General features: G+C 45.5%; 1 protein-coding gene across 3 annotated transcripts in view; it reads left to right on the forward strand.

Annotated features, from left to right (window-relative positions):
* The window catches only part of poe (E3 ubiquitin-protein ligase-like protein poe), a 590397-nt gene that overhangs the window by 153155 nt on the left and 420636 nt on the right, over positions 1–16606 (forward strand). For all 3 annotated transcript variants that reach the window (XM_055063706.1, XM_055063707.1, XM_055063708.1), the window contains 3 exons: positions 7114–7237; positions 13203–13305; positions 16300–16444. In XM_055063706.1, the coding sequence (XP_054919681.1) occupies positions 7114–7237; positions 13203–13305; positions 16300–16444 (372 nt within the window). The remainder of the gene's footprint in view (positions 1–7113; positions 7238–13202; positions 13306–16299; positions 16445–16606) is intronic.

Raw genomic sequence — 16606 nt, forward strand, 5'->3', positions numbered from 1 at the left:
GGTATTGTTCTTCATCTTGAATAACCTTACGCTCTGAAGCAGAAACTCGATATGGCCGGCGATGAATAGGACTGGCATCACCAGTATTTATGTGACGCTTAAAAATTTAAGTCTGGCCCAATTGGCAATTGTTGAGGTCGAAGATGTCGGGGTAGGAACCCAAAAGGCGGCACAGAGCTGCTGCTTGTTCAGGCAATAGGACCGCAGCAATCATGGGACGAAATGTTGTGTCAGGGCAATAGCATCCTGTGGACATAGTGACGAACCTGAGCACACGTCAACTGAAAACGTCGTGACATGGTCATCTCCTATAGCACGCAGCCTTGCAACCGATATGCCTTGGGGTACAATTTCCTTTGTCAGGCCAAAATTGACGATGGGGAGGCATGTCCGGTTATTGGCGACGGCGACGACGGAGTGGAGCACAGTGATATTGTGCATTAAAAGGACATCAGGAAGAGTAGTGGCGACGATCACCATCAGGCACAGGAAAAGATAATAGCAAATCGACGAAAGTCAAGGCTTTAGGCGGCAAGTGGACGAAGGTGGTCGTGCTAAAGTTGTTCGGCAGTTCGGCACGAATATGCGTGCGTAGAGGAAGCAAGCTCGAGGCAAAGGGTACCGGCACAACAGTCGATCAAAGCTGAATGCGCCGTAAGAAAGTCGAGTCCAAGGATTAGGTCATGGGGACAATTGGTCAGCGCTGTAAAAAGAACAGGAATGTGGTGGTCGGCGGTACTGATATGGGAAGTACACGTTCCAGTGACGTGAACAGTGCCACGATCGGCCACAGGTACGGCTCAAGTAGTAGGAGGCGTGAGAACCTTGCTCAGTCGACGGCGGAGGTTACAACTCATTATGGACACCTGGGCCCCAGTATCTATTAACGCCTTCAAAGGGACACCGCTGACGTGAACATCAAGTAAGTTCTGGTTCGTTGGAAGCGTCAATGGAGGATTTCTACATGATGAAGATAATGCAGCACTACCCCCAGGAGCTGCATGGTCTAGTTTTCCGTTCGGGAGGGTCCATAATTGGTTGGTGACGAATAGTGGCGTGGCTGGGGCGATGGGGACCAACGGCACTGCGGTGACGGCGAGCGAACACGACGACTGTCATCGACGGATACGTCTGAGGTAGGAAGCATACGGCGAGGCGAGTAACGGCACTGGTCGGCATATGGGCGAGGAGATGGGGAAAAGAAGCTCGAATACGGCGACGTCAAGAAGGTGTGGCAGTGGCAAGCGACGTGGCCAATGCCGAGGCAACGGAAGCAAATGGGCTTGTTGTCCGGAGTTCTCCACTTGGTAGGGTTGTGGTATCTGGGAGGGGAATACCGATCGCTGTGAGGCATAGGTGTCGGCACCGGTCGGGTCAGGTTGGGAGACCTAGCAGGCAGCAGGAAAACCGAGGTTGGCAAATATTTGCCGCACAACTGCCTGAATGAGAGAGATCGCTGGGGCTGGTTGGTCAATGGTGCTGTCAAATGGGTGTGGATGGAACGGCGCAGGACTTGTAGCCTCGAGCTCGCGGCGAACAAAAAGGGTGAGGCGCTCATTTAAGGGTGGTGAAGCGGTAAGGTCGATGCAAGACGTCACAGCCATGTTAAGGAGCCGGGAGAACTGTGGAATGACGCGGCGGCTTTTGGTGAGCTCAAAGCGGCGGCATTCCTTGAGAATGACGTCGATGGTGGACATATTGTTGAAGACCAACAAGTTGAATGTGTCGTCCGCGATCCCCTTAAGTACGTGGCCGACTTTGTCAACCTCGGCCATTTTGTTATCGACTTTCTGGCAAAGAGCGAACACGTCTTTTATGTACGAGACATACAATTCAGGAGAAGACTGAACTTGGGTCGCAAGCTCTTTTCTAGCAGCCAGCTGCCGACCGGTGAGATTTCCAAAGAGGTCGGTGAGCTTCTCCTTGAAAGCATCCCAGCTAGAGATCTCGTCCTCGTGTGCCCGGAACCAGACACGAGGAGTTCCGTCCAAGTGGAATAGGACATTCACTAGCATAATGGTAGGGTCTCAGCGGTTGTTTTGGCTAACATGCTCATACAGGGTGAGCCAGTCCTCAACGTCAACATTATCTTGGCCGGAAAATATGCCAGGATTGCGGGGGTTGGTAACCGTAACGTACTGGGTTGGTGGGGTCGCAGGCGTAGAAGCAGACGAGGTGTCGTCACCTAGAGCCATTGCGGAAAGCAAGGTGCGGCCGCTGTGGAGCTCTGTGGCAAGGGCGGGGAACGGCACCCTCCACCAAAATGTTATGCGAATGAAGGAATAAGAACTGGAGTCTATTACAAAGTGTGTTTACAAAGGATAATGCAGTGCTAGACTGTTCAGCTGACAGCTCGAGAGCGAGAGAGCGTTCGTCGTCTTCGACGGGGTACCTGCGCGCATCGGCCACAAGAAAAATGCAATATGCATGTATCAATATGTCTTGGAAAAAAAATGTGAGAAAGAACATACTAACAGGGAAAATATATGATCCGAGGTAAGTAAAAAAATTGGACAGACTCAACTATTGTTGTCGTCAGCGTAATGTGAAGCGTTGTGCGGATCGTTGCGTTGAGCTGGTGGTGCTTCGGCAGCCTGAGACACGTTTTCAGGGTGTCTACCAACCGGGAAAACCGGGAATTCTCAGAGATTTTGAGTAGTCTGGAAAAATTCGGGGAAAACTCAGGGAATTTGTGCCTCTATCAGGGAAAATTAGCGGTAATATTGTTTGAAGGGTCGAAAGTCGCGGTAATGCTGGCTCGAGTAATAGATAAGAATCGTAATAAATTGTCTGACGCCCTGTCGTCTGCTGGAGGAGTTTCCAGTGTACAGTCAACAACAGACTTTCCAGATGCCCGATAATTTGGACAGCTTTGCGGCACCACCACGTACCCCATATAGTCAATGTATCAGAACGTCTGAAATTTCGGACGCAAGAACCCTTCGCCGTCCGATTTTCCTGACTTTTTGCCGTGACCGCAGGTCAGAAACGGCATTAAGCAAAGCCAACGCTGCTGCCGTATTGATTACCTCGCCGCCTCTAACCGACGCTCTGGCACGCAGTTCCGCTAACAGCCGTAGCTAGCACTGCGGCAACGCTAGACCTAGCTGCTTCGACGTTAGCTATTAAGCTTCTTGCATTTGGGTGCCGTGTTTTTCATTGAAAGAATTCGCTGCTGTCAGCAATGGCACCGACTGTGCCTTTGTGGTCCTCACAATTGGCTTCAAAGCTCGGAAAGCACAGTGCGTTGGATAAAGCCGGTTCCGGAAAGTCAGCTTCGCCTCAGTACAGGAATGTTACGTGGTGAAGCATACAGAAAAGTGTTGCGGTGAAGCATAAGAAGCGTGGGAAGGGGATATTGCCATGGGAAACAGTATGTATTCCTTAATTATACACGCGTGCACCCGGTATTTCCTGTCACAGTAAGAGCACCGATATGCCTAATACGTGTACCGGCCGGCCTTCAGGGCGTTTTCAAATGTGCCTGAGGGGGTTTGAGCCCTTAAGGACAGTAAATGACATGCATTTTTTTTTCCAACTGGCCGATTTTTTGGACATTTTTGCGGCCCCTAGGGAGTTCGAAAAATCGGACGGGGACTGTGCAACTGACCAAGAAGATGCTTCAAATGGGCCGTGGGGTGAACGAGTGGCGGAAGGAGGACAAGAACAGAAAGGATGTACGCATTGAGGAATGAACAGGAAAGGAAGCGTGCTGCCACCATTTTGAAGGAGCTTGAGCTGAAAAAACAAAGTATTGGCTGATGCCGGGATGCAGGTGTACCTCATCCAAACGAAAATAAACTCTTCAAAGCAATGAAACACAACACTGAGGCGTCGTGCGCAGGCTGAGAGTATGTCAGGACAGTTGAGGTTGACTTACGAGCTCTTGAGAGAGAATCTCAATTGTGACAAAGTTCAGGCCTCATACCACTAAGCGTGCTATCAGTTGATAGAAATAGCTCATATTAGAAAATACTTGCTTCTGTATGCATCTCCTTTTTATTCGTATTTAGGATGTCCTACTCGATTCGCAATTTTTTTGAAGACATTTATTTTGCTGTGCATATTACTAACCTCTCCTTTCTATTGTCTTTTTGAATAACACAAACACTACTCCTTAGTATTCAAACTGGATTAAGTCGTTTTTTTTTATTTGTTTCATATGCTTACTAGAGAGTGACAGCATTGGGCAACGTGGTTTCAGCCCATCTTGACATAAAACGTAGTTCTGCATCACTCAGGGAATTTCGCAAAGGCGCTCAGGAAAAACCTGGAAAACTCGGGAATTTGGAAATGTCAACTTGTTAGACACCCTACGTTTTGTTGTTTTCATACTGCGTGGTGTCTTAAGAGGGTGACGGGAGACCAAAATGAAATCGAGCTGGCAGGTGACGGCGGATGCCGCCGAAGCGAACTGCGATGACCACATCGCACTGCCTGCAGCAAGAAATGGCGGCGTGTTTGGATTATCGCCTACTAAAAGCGTGCAGTAGGCTCCGAATGGCACTACGTGTCACAAGCTATAAAACAGATAGGTGAAGATGTTTATTGCACTAGGTTTCATGGCGATAGCTGCGAATGCGGCATGCGTCTACCCAAGCGGAGATTTGCTGGTGCTGGAATAAGAAACTAAGCGTCGTCGTTTTCACGTGAGACGGGCGGAGGTGAAGCTGCCGCGGCGGGCAGCTATACACTGTTCTTTATCGCACGCGCCTCACTCATTTTCTTGTTTACATTGGGTCTAGCAGCCGGAAAATGTATCATACGATCGCAGTTTGGTGACGTACCGAACGTTGGTGCCGAAAAATCTTGTTTTTCGGGAATATATGAACCGGCAAAGAATGAGCATAACTCTCTTGGGAAAACCAACGTAATGGGAACATATCAATGAGGCTCTACTGTATCTGCAGCCACCAACATACCCTTGTCAACATGCAGCGACCACCCCTTCAAGATAAAATAAATTTTTGCACACACATCGACATACCAGCAATTCTTTTTTTTGCACACTATCACACTGGGATTTGCTGCTCACCGACGTCACGCAGGTAGAATCGGACAACACGTTTTCTGATCTGCTTCACTATTTGACGATTACAGTTTAGCCTTTAGATATCTTTCTTTTATGTGTTTTCTTTTCGTTTATTTTTAATGTTTTTTCCCTTTTTTTTTCATCTGCTTCCCACGCAGATGTTATCTAAGCTGTTTTCACATGCCATAATCAGTGTATGTTGCATTCTGGCTTAACTGCTTACCAGTGCTGTTATTATGTTCCCACTTTGGTTGGTTGTGTACCTCCAGGATAAGTTCCGCATTCCCTTTATGTGCCTTCATCCATCATTGAATTGTATAGTTTCCGTGTTTTCTTTCCCTTGATAATTCTGCCGACTGCGCTAATTTGCACACCGATTTTTTTTTCTCCATCTCTGTGTCTCTCTCTCTCTCTCTCTCTCTCTCTAATGCTCACTCATGTATGTGGTGCATACTTCGTATGTTTTCATTATGTAATTAGCCATTACCCATACTGTAATGCCTGGATGGGTGAAATGTAGGTATACTAATAAATTAATTAATAAGTACCTTTGGGGAACTGTGTAGAATTTGTTCAGTGCCATTTAGAAGTTGTAATACTTTTCTTGGAAAGCTACATTCTTTAGAAAAACCATTTGGTTTCCAGCTGCCTTTCCAGCTATTCCTGTGCGAACTTTTTTTTAAACAGCTCAAAAATTTCTCTATTTATGACTTAGTCATTGTGAATAGCTTTTGTTATTGTAATACAGTGGAACCCCGTTGATACATTCCTCACTGTTGCGTTTTCCAGACTGCTACGTCATGTTCTTGCGGTCCTGACCTAAATTCCATTGACTTCTATGTATTCCCATTTGATACAGCACCATTCTGTAATGTTCTTGTACCTTACGTTGCATTTGAAAGGGGCCGCCATGTAAATATAATGGCGCAGGAAGAAATTGGCTCTTGCATGTTGCAACAAGCTACTAACTTGTTGCAACTGAACAATTGAAGTTTGCACTTGAACAACTGAAGTTTGCAATAAACGAACAAAGTTGCACAAGCTAGGCACTGCACAAGCATTGGGAGAAACCAGGCACAGAGCTGTTGGTGAAGCATCTGAAAAAGTGTGCATCGATTAAAACCTACCGGGAAGCCCACTGGGCAATTCTGCCAAGTACTGGGCTACATTTACTTTGGGGCCTACGAGTGTCTTATTTCTCTTTAGTTAGCTTCGGCGCAGTAGAACAGTGTTATGCGGTGAAGTGAATACGAAATATTGCGGTGGGGCCACTTTCGCGGAACACTGTACATGTCCCTGAATTATACACGCCCGCTTGTGCTGTTCCTGGTAACAGTAAGAGCACAAGACATCTAAATAATTGCACTGGCAGCACTTGGAACTGTTTCGGACGTTGTGCTGTGGCGGTTTGCGCCCTCCTTCAGGGTTACGTTTTCCCGACTGGTTTTTTTTCCATGGTCCCTTTAAAAACGTATCAACAGGGTTCTAATGTATCAGTTCATTTATTTTCTCTTGCCTGTTGCTGTGAATTCATTCATGTTTTAGAGTTGAAGAAAGGTATGGCCATAGAAAAAGGCTATCTGACGCTTGACCTTTCTTGAAACAGAAGTCAAGCAAGCTTTTGTAGTCCTCAATGCGATGCATCATTTGTGGCACTACAAGGATACGAAATCGCAGAAGTGGAGGCAGCAAAATGGTTTTGTCTATCCACGTGCACATGAGAGAGGCCACCAGAAGCTCTACTCTTCCTTACAATCATTAGTACCAAGCTGAAGCTCCAAACATGACTCACTAGAGCTTTCCAGGCCCACTTTTTTTGCTTAAGGTGAAAAAAAGCTCCAGAACAGCATGTTTCTTTCATTGAAAAGGCAGGCCACCTTGATGTCTGATCTGTGTTATTAGATCCCCATTGATGCAGCACAAGTGGTTTTGCCAGAAAAATACACATTTGCCACACTTGCAGTGTCACACATTCGAATTCGTAAAAGAATTTGCACCACAAGATAGCCATTACAATTGTACCATCTGCATATTTTGCTTTATATATGTCTATACCTGCATTTTTTTTCTTTTCTTTTCAGACATGAACGTGGAGCACACCCAGCTGCTGCTTTTTTTGTTTCACAACCTGCAGCTAATGCAGAAGAAAGTGGTACTACTGAGCGTTGCCAAGACAATAATTAATGTGGCCCCTGTGTCTCAGAGGTAGGAAATATGTCCCCCCCCCCCCATGGTTCTTATAATCGGTTTGTTTTCATACTGCTGCAGTACCTTACTTTTCCATTTTCATACCAATCACACCCTGATATATGTAGCGAGGTGATGCTTGTAAAAAAAGCTTAGAATGAATGCTGAGAAAGAATCAGTTCAAAGTAAAACTTAATAGTAAACAGGGACCACATAATTTAAACATATTTCAGCCCCTGTACTAAGAGTGCACCTTGTCAATCGTGTGGCATATGATATGCTAACTCCGTTTGGTATAGACTTATACCATGGCACTACGTCGCGAAATTAGGGTGGCGTCGGAAGTGACTTTCGCATGATAGGCACTCTGCCACCGAGCTGTCGCGTCTTCCTAAGTAGCCGCTGGGTTTTTGCGGGTATGTGTGCGATTCTACATGTGCAGTCCTTATTCTATGGTTTTACAGCAAAGGAAACTCGTAATGCCGAGCTGCGTAGTGCTGAAAAAAATGAAAGGGACTGAAGTTATCTTAGGTTTCCTGTTGATTAAAACCACGGCAAGCGATGGGCCACCGTGCTAAAAATTGTAAGTTGGGTTTTGAAATGAGATCACCAGTTATGCGTCGAACATTCCGTAACAGTTAAGCTTCTTTGTTATTTTGCGTGGCGTGCATTAGCCAACAAGGGTACTAGGATTGTCGTTAATAGCTTGTCATTACAATTTCGTACCGCACTGTGGGAAAGCTAGATTAGGATGAGCCTGGATATATAGGTCAAGTAGCAGATTCACCCCAAACATGCCACATTCAAATTGAAATTTATTTTCATCTCTAAAGATTGAGCTGCGTGCAGTGTAGAAGGCTAGCACACGTTCACATACGCAGGGAGCACGGTCATGGCTGCATGAATTGCAGTGCGATGTCATAAATGCGCCTAAACGTGTTCATGAATTTCTGCACATGAAATAAAATGTATAGAGTTGGTACAGAGTTGGAGGGATTTGATGGCCATAGTCAACAGCTCTGATTACACTGGCTTACATAGTCAGCATTGCCATAGGGCCGGTACCTGGCCGGTCCTATCACCAAGCCAAAGCGATCACTTCTGTTGCCACTCACGATGACATAGAAACCGGCTACAGTGTCACATGAAATACTACTTAATAATAATAATAATAAATGCAGAATTTCCGCATGTTTCATAAAGCAGCGCCCAGTACTAAAACACTAGCATGATCGCAAACAATGATCCTATGGCATTTTGTCTCGCAGATGGAAAGCAAATGCTGGCCATCTCGGTGAGGCGGCTCATTTAGCTTGCAAGTACTACATTTTGCTTGCTATTCGCACCAATGACACCAACAAAACTAATTCAGTTAAGCCTACATTAATCATGTTAAAAATAAGCGCGTTATGATGAGCTGCGCCCAGATAGCAAGTGCCCTCGGCCATTATTGTGGCGGTCAGCGAGCTAGGCCTACCATCTCGTTTGGCCGTATTTCGATGGGGGCGAAATGCAAGAATGTGCATTGAGTGAACGTTAAAAAAGGACACTAAAGGCACGTATTAAGTCAACCTAAAGTGATAGATTAGTGCTTGAGAATCTCTAAGGCGTCAATATTATCGCGAACAGAGCCTTAATAATCGAGGAACTGAGGTAAATGCAGGACATAGAGACTCCCCCGTGACATTCAAGTATTTGCCCGATGACTAAGGCACTGCTCAGTTAAATTATGTCACTAGTACTCAACCACTCGTTGCAAAAAAAACATTTTATTGTATAGTAAGACGAAATAAAATGCTACTTGTCCAGTTCTATTTCATATTTAGAAAAACAAACCCATTGAAGTTACTCTTGACAATGATGCGGGTGGTCGAAAGGCTTCGTTTTTGTTCGACTCTGCGCCGCCCACGCTTTTGCGTTTCAGCAGTTTCGTTATCACATTAGTGCTGCGCTGGTTTTGCTGGCTCACAAAAGTTGCACAAACTGCAAGTAGTGGAGAATTCAACTGTCACCTTATGTCGCGGGATGCCCGAACGGTCTATGCCACGTGACCAAAAAGCAGCTGCAGCGGCGAATTCACCGCTCTGTCTTGGCTCGGTGCCGCCGTCTGTCAGGTGCCATTTTACTTACCGATGGCAGGGAGGGTGGTGATGGCGTATGCAATGTCACCACTCCCCCGGTTAAGTGACAGGAGACTTGAAGTTGAAAAAAGTATTCGGACCCTCCAGATGCAATTTTCTCATAAACTAAGGGCCGGATTCTGAAATCCTCCTAACCTCAGACCGTTTCCTTACCTTCCGCAAGGAGCCCTCCATGCTACCTAAACGTTAGGCGCCCTCGGAAGGCCACCGCGAATTCTAAAAGCTTCCTTTCGCCTTCCCTGCGGAAGGAGCGCCTCGCCAAAGGAAGTGTAACGTTAGAGGCTTCTGGTTTCGAGATTACCCACAAAAAATGCGAAATATTTGTAATGAGTTGCCGAGACAAAGTGCCGGGACTGTTAAAATTGCATTTCTACTTTTATACTGGGGCATAAATTACATTTCTTTGGTTAATAACGTAAAAATGGTTCGAAAAGGATGCGCGTGGCAAGAAAGCAATCTCAGTCTAGCAACTATGGCAGCATCTGAGTTCGTTTGGTCAGGCGTCGCTTTTTTCCTTTCTTTGCGTGCGCTTTCTTTCGTGTGTGTGTGTGTGTATGTGTATTTGCCATGCCGGGCAAAGCATATTTTACGGAAGAAGAAAAGGACTTGTTCACGGAACTTCTACAAAGGTACAGCAATGTGATTGAAAGCAAGAAAACAGATGCTGTGTCGCTGAACGCGAAGGCGAAAGCGTGGGAGCGGCTGTGCACAGAATATAACAGCATGCCGCACGTCGGCATATCAGCTGTGTCACCTCCCAAATACACCGGCACACAGAGGGTTGGGATACACACACAAGGTCTCCTACAACAGTTTGCATGGAACCCGTTCCGTAAAAACGCAGTGCAATGAGGACCTTCAAGAGAGCAGGTAGCGGCGCTCCTCTGTTGTCAGTGTTACAATGCAGTTGCAGCTCTGCCAGTATGGCTGTAACACCTCGCTTGGAAAAACGATACCGGGCTAGAAAGTCCCCTTCGTCGTAGTATTCCAGTGGATTCTGCCTGTCAGTCAGGCGCCGGGCTAGAGTCAAACGTGGAGGCTTGTACACAGTCCCGTAACGGAGTTCATTTGCTCGTCGAAGAAACCGTGCATAGCTTTCGAAGCTATCGTCTTGCAAGGCCGTCATTCTCGCCGCTCGCTTTCCACAAGATCACAGTGCAAAAAAGATATGGCACAAAACGCGGTCCGCGTAACCAAACTGGGCGTCAGTACACGGCGGCTGGCTACCGCGGCCTTGGCTGCGCACGGCACCTACCCTAGCCGAGCGTACCGCGTGCAAAGTCATGCGGAGAAGCATACGTTCAGGTAGAGGAGCGCGGTTAGAACGCATGAAGGTAGCATGCCGGCTCCCTAAGCGCGGGGAAGCACCAAGGAGGCCCTAACTTAGTGCCCCTTAGTAAGGTACGTTCCAGAATTGACGCCAGGTCGCCTCACAGCGTGTGAGGCATCCTTAGTTAGGAAAGGAGCGTTTCAGAATCCGGGCCTAAGTCCTTTCTTGGCATGAAACAAGCGTTGAGGCGTTATTCGCCTTTAGTGTCCCTCAGGTATTCAAATTTATTCCGGTGCCCCCACTACTGCATGCTTCATAATGAAATCATGATTTCAGCAGACCCCCATCCCAAGCCCACTGGAAAAAAAAGAAAAAAAAGAAAGAGAGAGAGAGATAGAGAAGAGTGCCATCCTACCATGCAAGCGGGAGTGGCGAACATGGGCTTAGCCCACGCGACGTCGCTATAGGGCCTAAAATATATAGACGGCCCCTACTGCTGTTTCACGGTGTAGATCTATAGGCGTGGTGCATAAAGGTCTATTGCATTTCTTCGGCCTATTCTCCATTTGTTGCTTTAAAGTCCTTTTGAGGGAACTTTGGCAACTTCAAGTGTTGGCATTTTCATGGAATTTCGTATCGTGGCACATCATAGTTTGCTCCATTGTGCTTCCCCCTGTGCATGTGTGTTTGTGCAGCACATGTATTATGAGAGCTCATGCCAATTTTGGCAGACAATGCTTGCTACTGTACACAGCCCTGGGCACGTGCATCCTGCTCTCTGACTTTACATGCTTCGTACATATGACAAGCTTGGCTACATAGAACATAAAGGGGATCACAAAGTAGTTCAATATATTGATCATTTGAGATATATGGCTATTTGAAGCTTGTCCAAAACCTCTGCACACCTCAGACAGTTTCCCCAGATTGCGAAAAGCGAGAATTTATGCATTTGCTTGTCCAAAGCCGTGTCATACACATGAAAGTTAACTTATTTTTTGCATGCGAATGTTGTAATTCACTCATGCTGCGGAGTGGTCTACTGATTGAAACGCTAATCCTAAAAGCCTGCGTTACCCGAATGAGACACCACAGTGCACCTCACGCACGTTAAAGTGCTTGCTCGTTTTTATAAAGGTAAGGTAGAAATACATGTAGTGTGGAAGCAAACCAGCTTGCATGGATATGTGCCGTGCCATCAGTGCACTGGTACTGTGAATCGCGCATGAATGTGCCAGGCCACATGTATAATCTTTAAACAGCCAATCATCGGGAACAGGTAATCCATGCAGGCTGTTGTTGAGTTTTAGTATTGGAACCAATTTCCTGTTAAACCAGTTGTCCTTGCGTTACTCAAGTCTTTACCACCCCTAGTCCACCCGTCTCTTCTTCTGTGTCGCTTGGCGCTCCAATTTTTCATAGTCCCTTTGTTCATGGCCCTTCCCCTGCGGCCACTGAATTTTTGGGGGGCAGGGTGTAGGAGTTCTGCATTGCATGATGGCGAATTGGTTAGTCTAGGTGCTAAATGTGGGCCACCATCATCCCGTTTGCGATGGTTGCAGAGTCATCCTAACAACGCAGAACCCAGTGGACCACACGTAGAACATGTTGTGGCTCATAGCAATAAAGAGCTGCTCGAGAGTGACAGCGATAAGTATTAAGCGTAATTAAATTTCAATTCTGTGAAGGTTAACTCTACAGGGTTATTCTTTTTCTGATTGCCAGAATCGTAGACGTGCTACATTTTTCTTGTTATAAAATCCGGGCGCATGTTAGATTTCGAGCTTGAACTGATACAAACTGGGTGCACATTGGAATTGGATAACTACAGCCTCCTGTGAGTGGACATTTTTCTGCCTCTTATTTTAATTCGGCCCACTAGATAACCAGATCAGTTCTGCCCATCCAATCAAGGTCAAAATAACAGAGGTGGACTATATTGCTTTAGATGAGACATGCATGTACAGCCCTTAGTTACACTTTTTTTTATCTAAGAAAACCCATGCTTGTTGGCTTATTCCAATGCATGCAGCTGTGCTTGAACCCTTTTGCATATCCTTTTCGGGTTTTAGATATCTTTAGTTATCATTTGTACATACATTGTTATTTTAAGCTCGCATGTGATGTGTGTTGAGGAAAACCCCGTATTTCAGGATGAGCTTGCTAAATATTTTCTGGGAATATTGGCAATAAACCATACAAATAATACAGTTAAACTTCTATATAACAAAGTAAATCTTAAATTTTTCACACCAATTTCCGCATGTACACTTATAACAAATATCGGATATAGTGGAAGTATTTATGTCAGGTGCGGCTTCGCTGTGATGAGGTTAGAGTAGGTATTCTTTGAATCAGGATAGATTGCATAAAAATTTAGCAGAAGGAGTAAAAATTGTGTGTTTCTTGGAAAAGAACTTGGGGGTTAAAAGTTTAAAATATGGTAGGATTTCCTCGAAAGAGTTTGAAGGGTAGGAGGTGCCATCATATTACTTCGGAAGTTCTACAATTAGGAATTTTAATGAGCTTTATCGTTTTTGATATATTTGCTCTCTTTCTTTTTTGGTGGCAGCCCATTGAAAGACATCCAGATTATCTACATTGCAAGACTTCTGCATATCTTTGAGTACTTGATCAAGAACTTGTATGATGCTCCAGCCTCCCTTGTGGACCAGGTGAGGAACAGAGATGGGCTGTATTTAAGGCATAACATCTTTTTCTTTTTTTTTAATCTAAGAACTGGAGCTAAGGTGTTCACGTGCTTACGGTCGTAGAGGTTGAGAGTGACCTTGTCCAGCTTATTTTACATCCGTGCAATTTCTTCCCTACACTCCCAGTGCCACTAGACATCTTTTTCCAGTTGATGTTCCTTTGGTTACCCATCATGGGGGCTAGGAGGTGGGGATTGCTATGACGTAGCACTGCTGAGCTCGTTGTTGTGGATTCGAATCCTGGCTGTGATGGCCGCATTTTGATGAAAGCAAAATGCAGAAAAGTTTGTGTATTTAGATTTGGGTGGATGTTAAAAAACCCTATGTGATCAAAATTAATCTAGAGTTAATCCATAATGAGATCATAGTTCGGCACATGAAACTCCAGAATTTAATTTAGTATAATCTAAAATAAATTCTAGAGATTTATGTGCCAGAACCACGATCTGATTATGAGGCACACCATAGTTAAAGGGTTTCGGATTATTTTTTATGAAACATGGATAAAAGAGTGATATACATGTGCTTCATCTAAGCACTGGTCATGTGTTTCATGTTCGTCTAAATGCTGGGCATGTTTGTGCTTTGTCTTGTTGGGTTCTCATCCGTGCTCTTGGGACAAAGGAATGACAACACAGTAGTGCAAACAATCGTAAGGGCATTTATTGCACCTTTCAGACTAATGCCTGCTAGCCGATTTGCTATCCACAAAACATGCTGATGGGCGTGCGACAAATCGCGGAAGTCCGACTCACCGCAACCGGATAATGAGCGAATATGTTCGCCCCATGCTGGACACCGACGCCTGGTCACGCACGGTCACGCGAGCGGTGGCGTGTTCGAACGATCGTGTTCATCCATTCCGGGGTAGGCCTCAGGAGACGGTCTCGCAGAAGCATGGATAAGCGCGTGCGCAGAACGTCCGCACCGCTTGCCGATCCCGAGCCAAAGAGAAAGCCTTCTCCTTTTTGTGCCCAAGTAACCCCGCCGTTAAGTGGCGTTAGCAGAGCCACACTCGCGCCATCTCTCACAATGCACTTCAACCAGACGACTGCCGCTGGCACCAAGCCACGCAGCGAAGCCGGATTACAGGAGATGGGAGCTACGCGGGAAAACAACATATCAGGGGATGCGTGAGAGTCGCGCATCCCCACAGTCCAAGCGTTTGTCCTCTAGAATCTTAACTATGCTACAACAACCAATCTAAGTTTCCACCTTACTGAAGTCCTAAATATGCTATGTGATATTACAACTATGAGGAGCAGTGACAACTGGTCGGTGCAGTATTCGTTGCTGGTGTTAAATTGTGAGTTTAATGTGACAGCCAGAACAAATTTGTTGCAATTGTATGAGCTGACACATCTGGTTCTTTTTCTTCTTTTTTGATCCTATCGGCGAGCGTTGAAAAACTATGCCTAATAGTTGTCAGTCTTAGTGGCACAATCTGCGCCTTGTCTTGTTTTCTTGTTTTTATAAATTCTCTGGTATTCAGTGCCTTGTTGTCATCCAGCAGCAGTCGTCTACGATTGTCTTTTTTGGACACTCAAGGGGTGTCCAATTGGGCAGTCAGAAAAGGGGGGGGGGGGGGGGGGGATTTTAAATGAAAAATATTTCATTCGTTATTACAATTGCCAGCAGTACGGAAAATTTGTTTACAGAGTTTTGCTCAATGTCGTGCTTTAGTATTTCTAAAATTTGGGAATGGTCCTGTGTCGTTGCAGGGGTACTTCACATTTGCTCACCCTACAGCCCAATGTGCACCACGGGCCAGTGCAATTTAGGCAATGCCGTCAAGTGTAAATGTTGCATGCGACCTTGACTGCACAGCACCGGCTCTTCAGGCAGTATTGTGCAAATTCAGCTTGATTCTTTCTGGCTGCACACGAACTTAATGCATTCCTTCCAGTAAGTGCACAGACTAACTGGTAGGCACCCTCACGGTAGTTGCCGGCTGGTACCTGAACACCAGTTCTGCATTGCCCTTAGTGTAACCGAGGCATGTGACTTCAGGCCCGATCACCAATGGGTCAGTCACTCCTACAAACATATTAGCATAGTATCATCCAGGCATCTTGCCGCTTTTTCATTTTTTGGTTATGAGTGGAAGGTCACATTAAGCGCAGTTGAATATGTTTGGCACTGATGTACCAAGCAATACTTGGCACCAAACCATTCTGGAGGTTTTGGCAAGCAACTGTTGTTTCCTTGTTATCTTGAAGCATAACACAAGTGTTAGAAAGCAACGTGAGCAGTAAGAGCAATGAAATTTCAAGAATAAACTGCCTGTCTAGCTTCAGGGGCAGAGTAAGTGGTGTCATGTGGTGTTGCTTTCTATGCAAGAACAGAAGTGCCAGTCTCCAAGGTTGGAGCTCACACCCAGTTGAGCTGCATGGAACATTGCCTGCATCACTCAGTCTAGCCCTATGTGGCATCTATTCCAGTGCAGAAAGAACAACAAAATGGAAGTGGAAGGCTGCAAAGGTGTAAAAGGGGCAGAAGGGGCAGCATTTAATTGCCTATGACTCTGCTTATACAAGGCACCTTTAGAAACTTCCTATTAGAAAAGCTCCATTAGGGGGTGCTCTTAGTACCAGATGTATTCTACACATTTCTTAGATGGTGTTGCGAGGCTCCTTGAGGCTTAGTTTTTGTTGAAGACAGCACTAAGTCTTATTTGCACTTCGCTAAGGAATAAGCGTTGATGGCAGAGTGCTTAAACAATGCTGCTTGCACCACTTTTAAATTGTACCCGACTATAAATCTGTTTTTCGTTGTTAGAAAATTAGTATTTGTTTAATGTTAAGTTTCTTGTGGCTATTGTCAAGATTTGTCGCAGGCTTTCTTTCTTCTCATTCTATGTTGATAATCAGTGGTGCATTTAGGCTGTCTGAACTAACAAAGCCCCCACAATACTGTGATGGTAACTGATTATCTTAGTGAAGCCCTTGATTTTAACAGGTGCAAGGAAATTTGTTCAACATTCATGGCTCTGCATCTGTGAACCCTGACGCTGAGAATACCAAGCAACATGGGAAGCTGTTTTTTCCTTGCAAAGAAGTTGAGGACAATTTTGCCAGGAACTCTCTCTCAGATGTGGTGCAAGGTAAGTTCTGAAAATGCCAATACCATTTACTGTAGATAAATGGTTGTCTTATGGTGTTATCTGCCTGAAAAGCCATTCATGAGCTTTCATTTGTGGGAGCCAACCTCCACAAGTCGTAGCGATAATCACTGAATACACATAAAGCTCACGTGACTTTGGCTT

This window comes from Dermacentor andersoni, chromosome 1 (assembly GCF_023375885.2).
Source record: "Dermacentor andersoni chromosome 1, qqDerAnde1_hic_scaffold, whole genome shotgun sequence".
NCBI lineage: Eukaryota > Metazoa > Arthropoda > Arachnida > Ixodida > Ixodidae > Dermacentor > Dermacentor andersoni.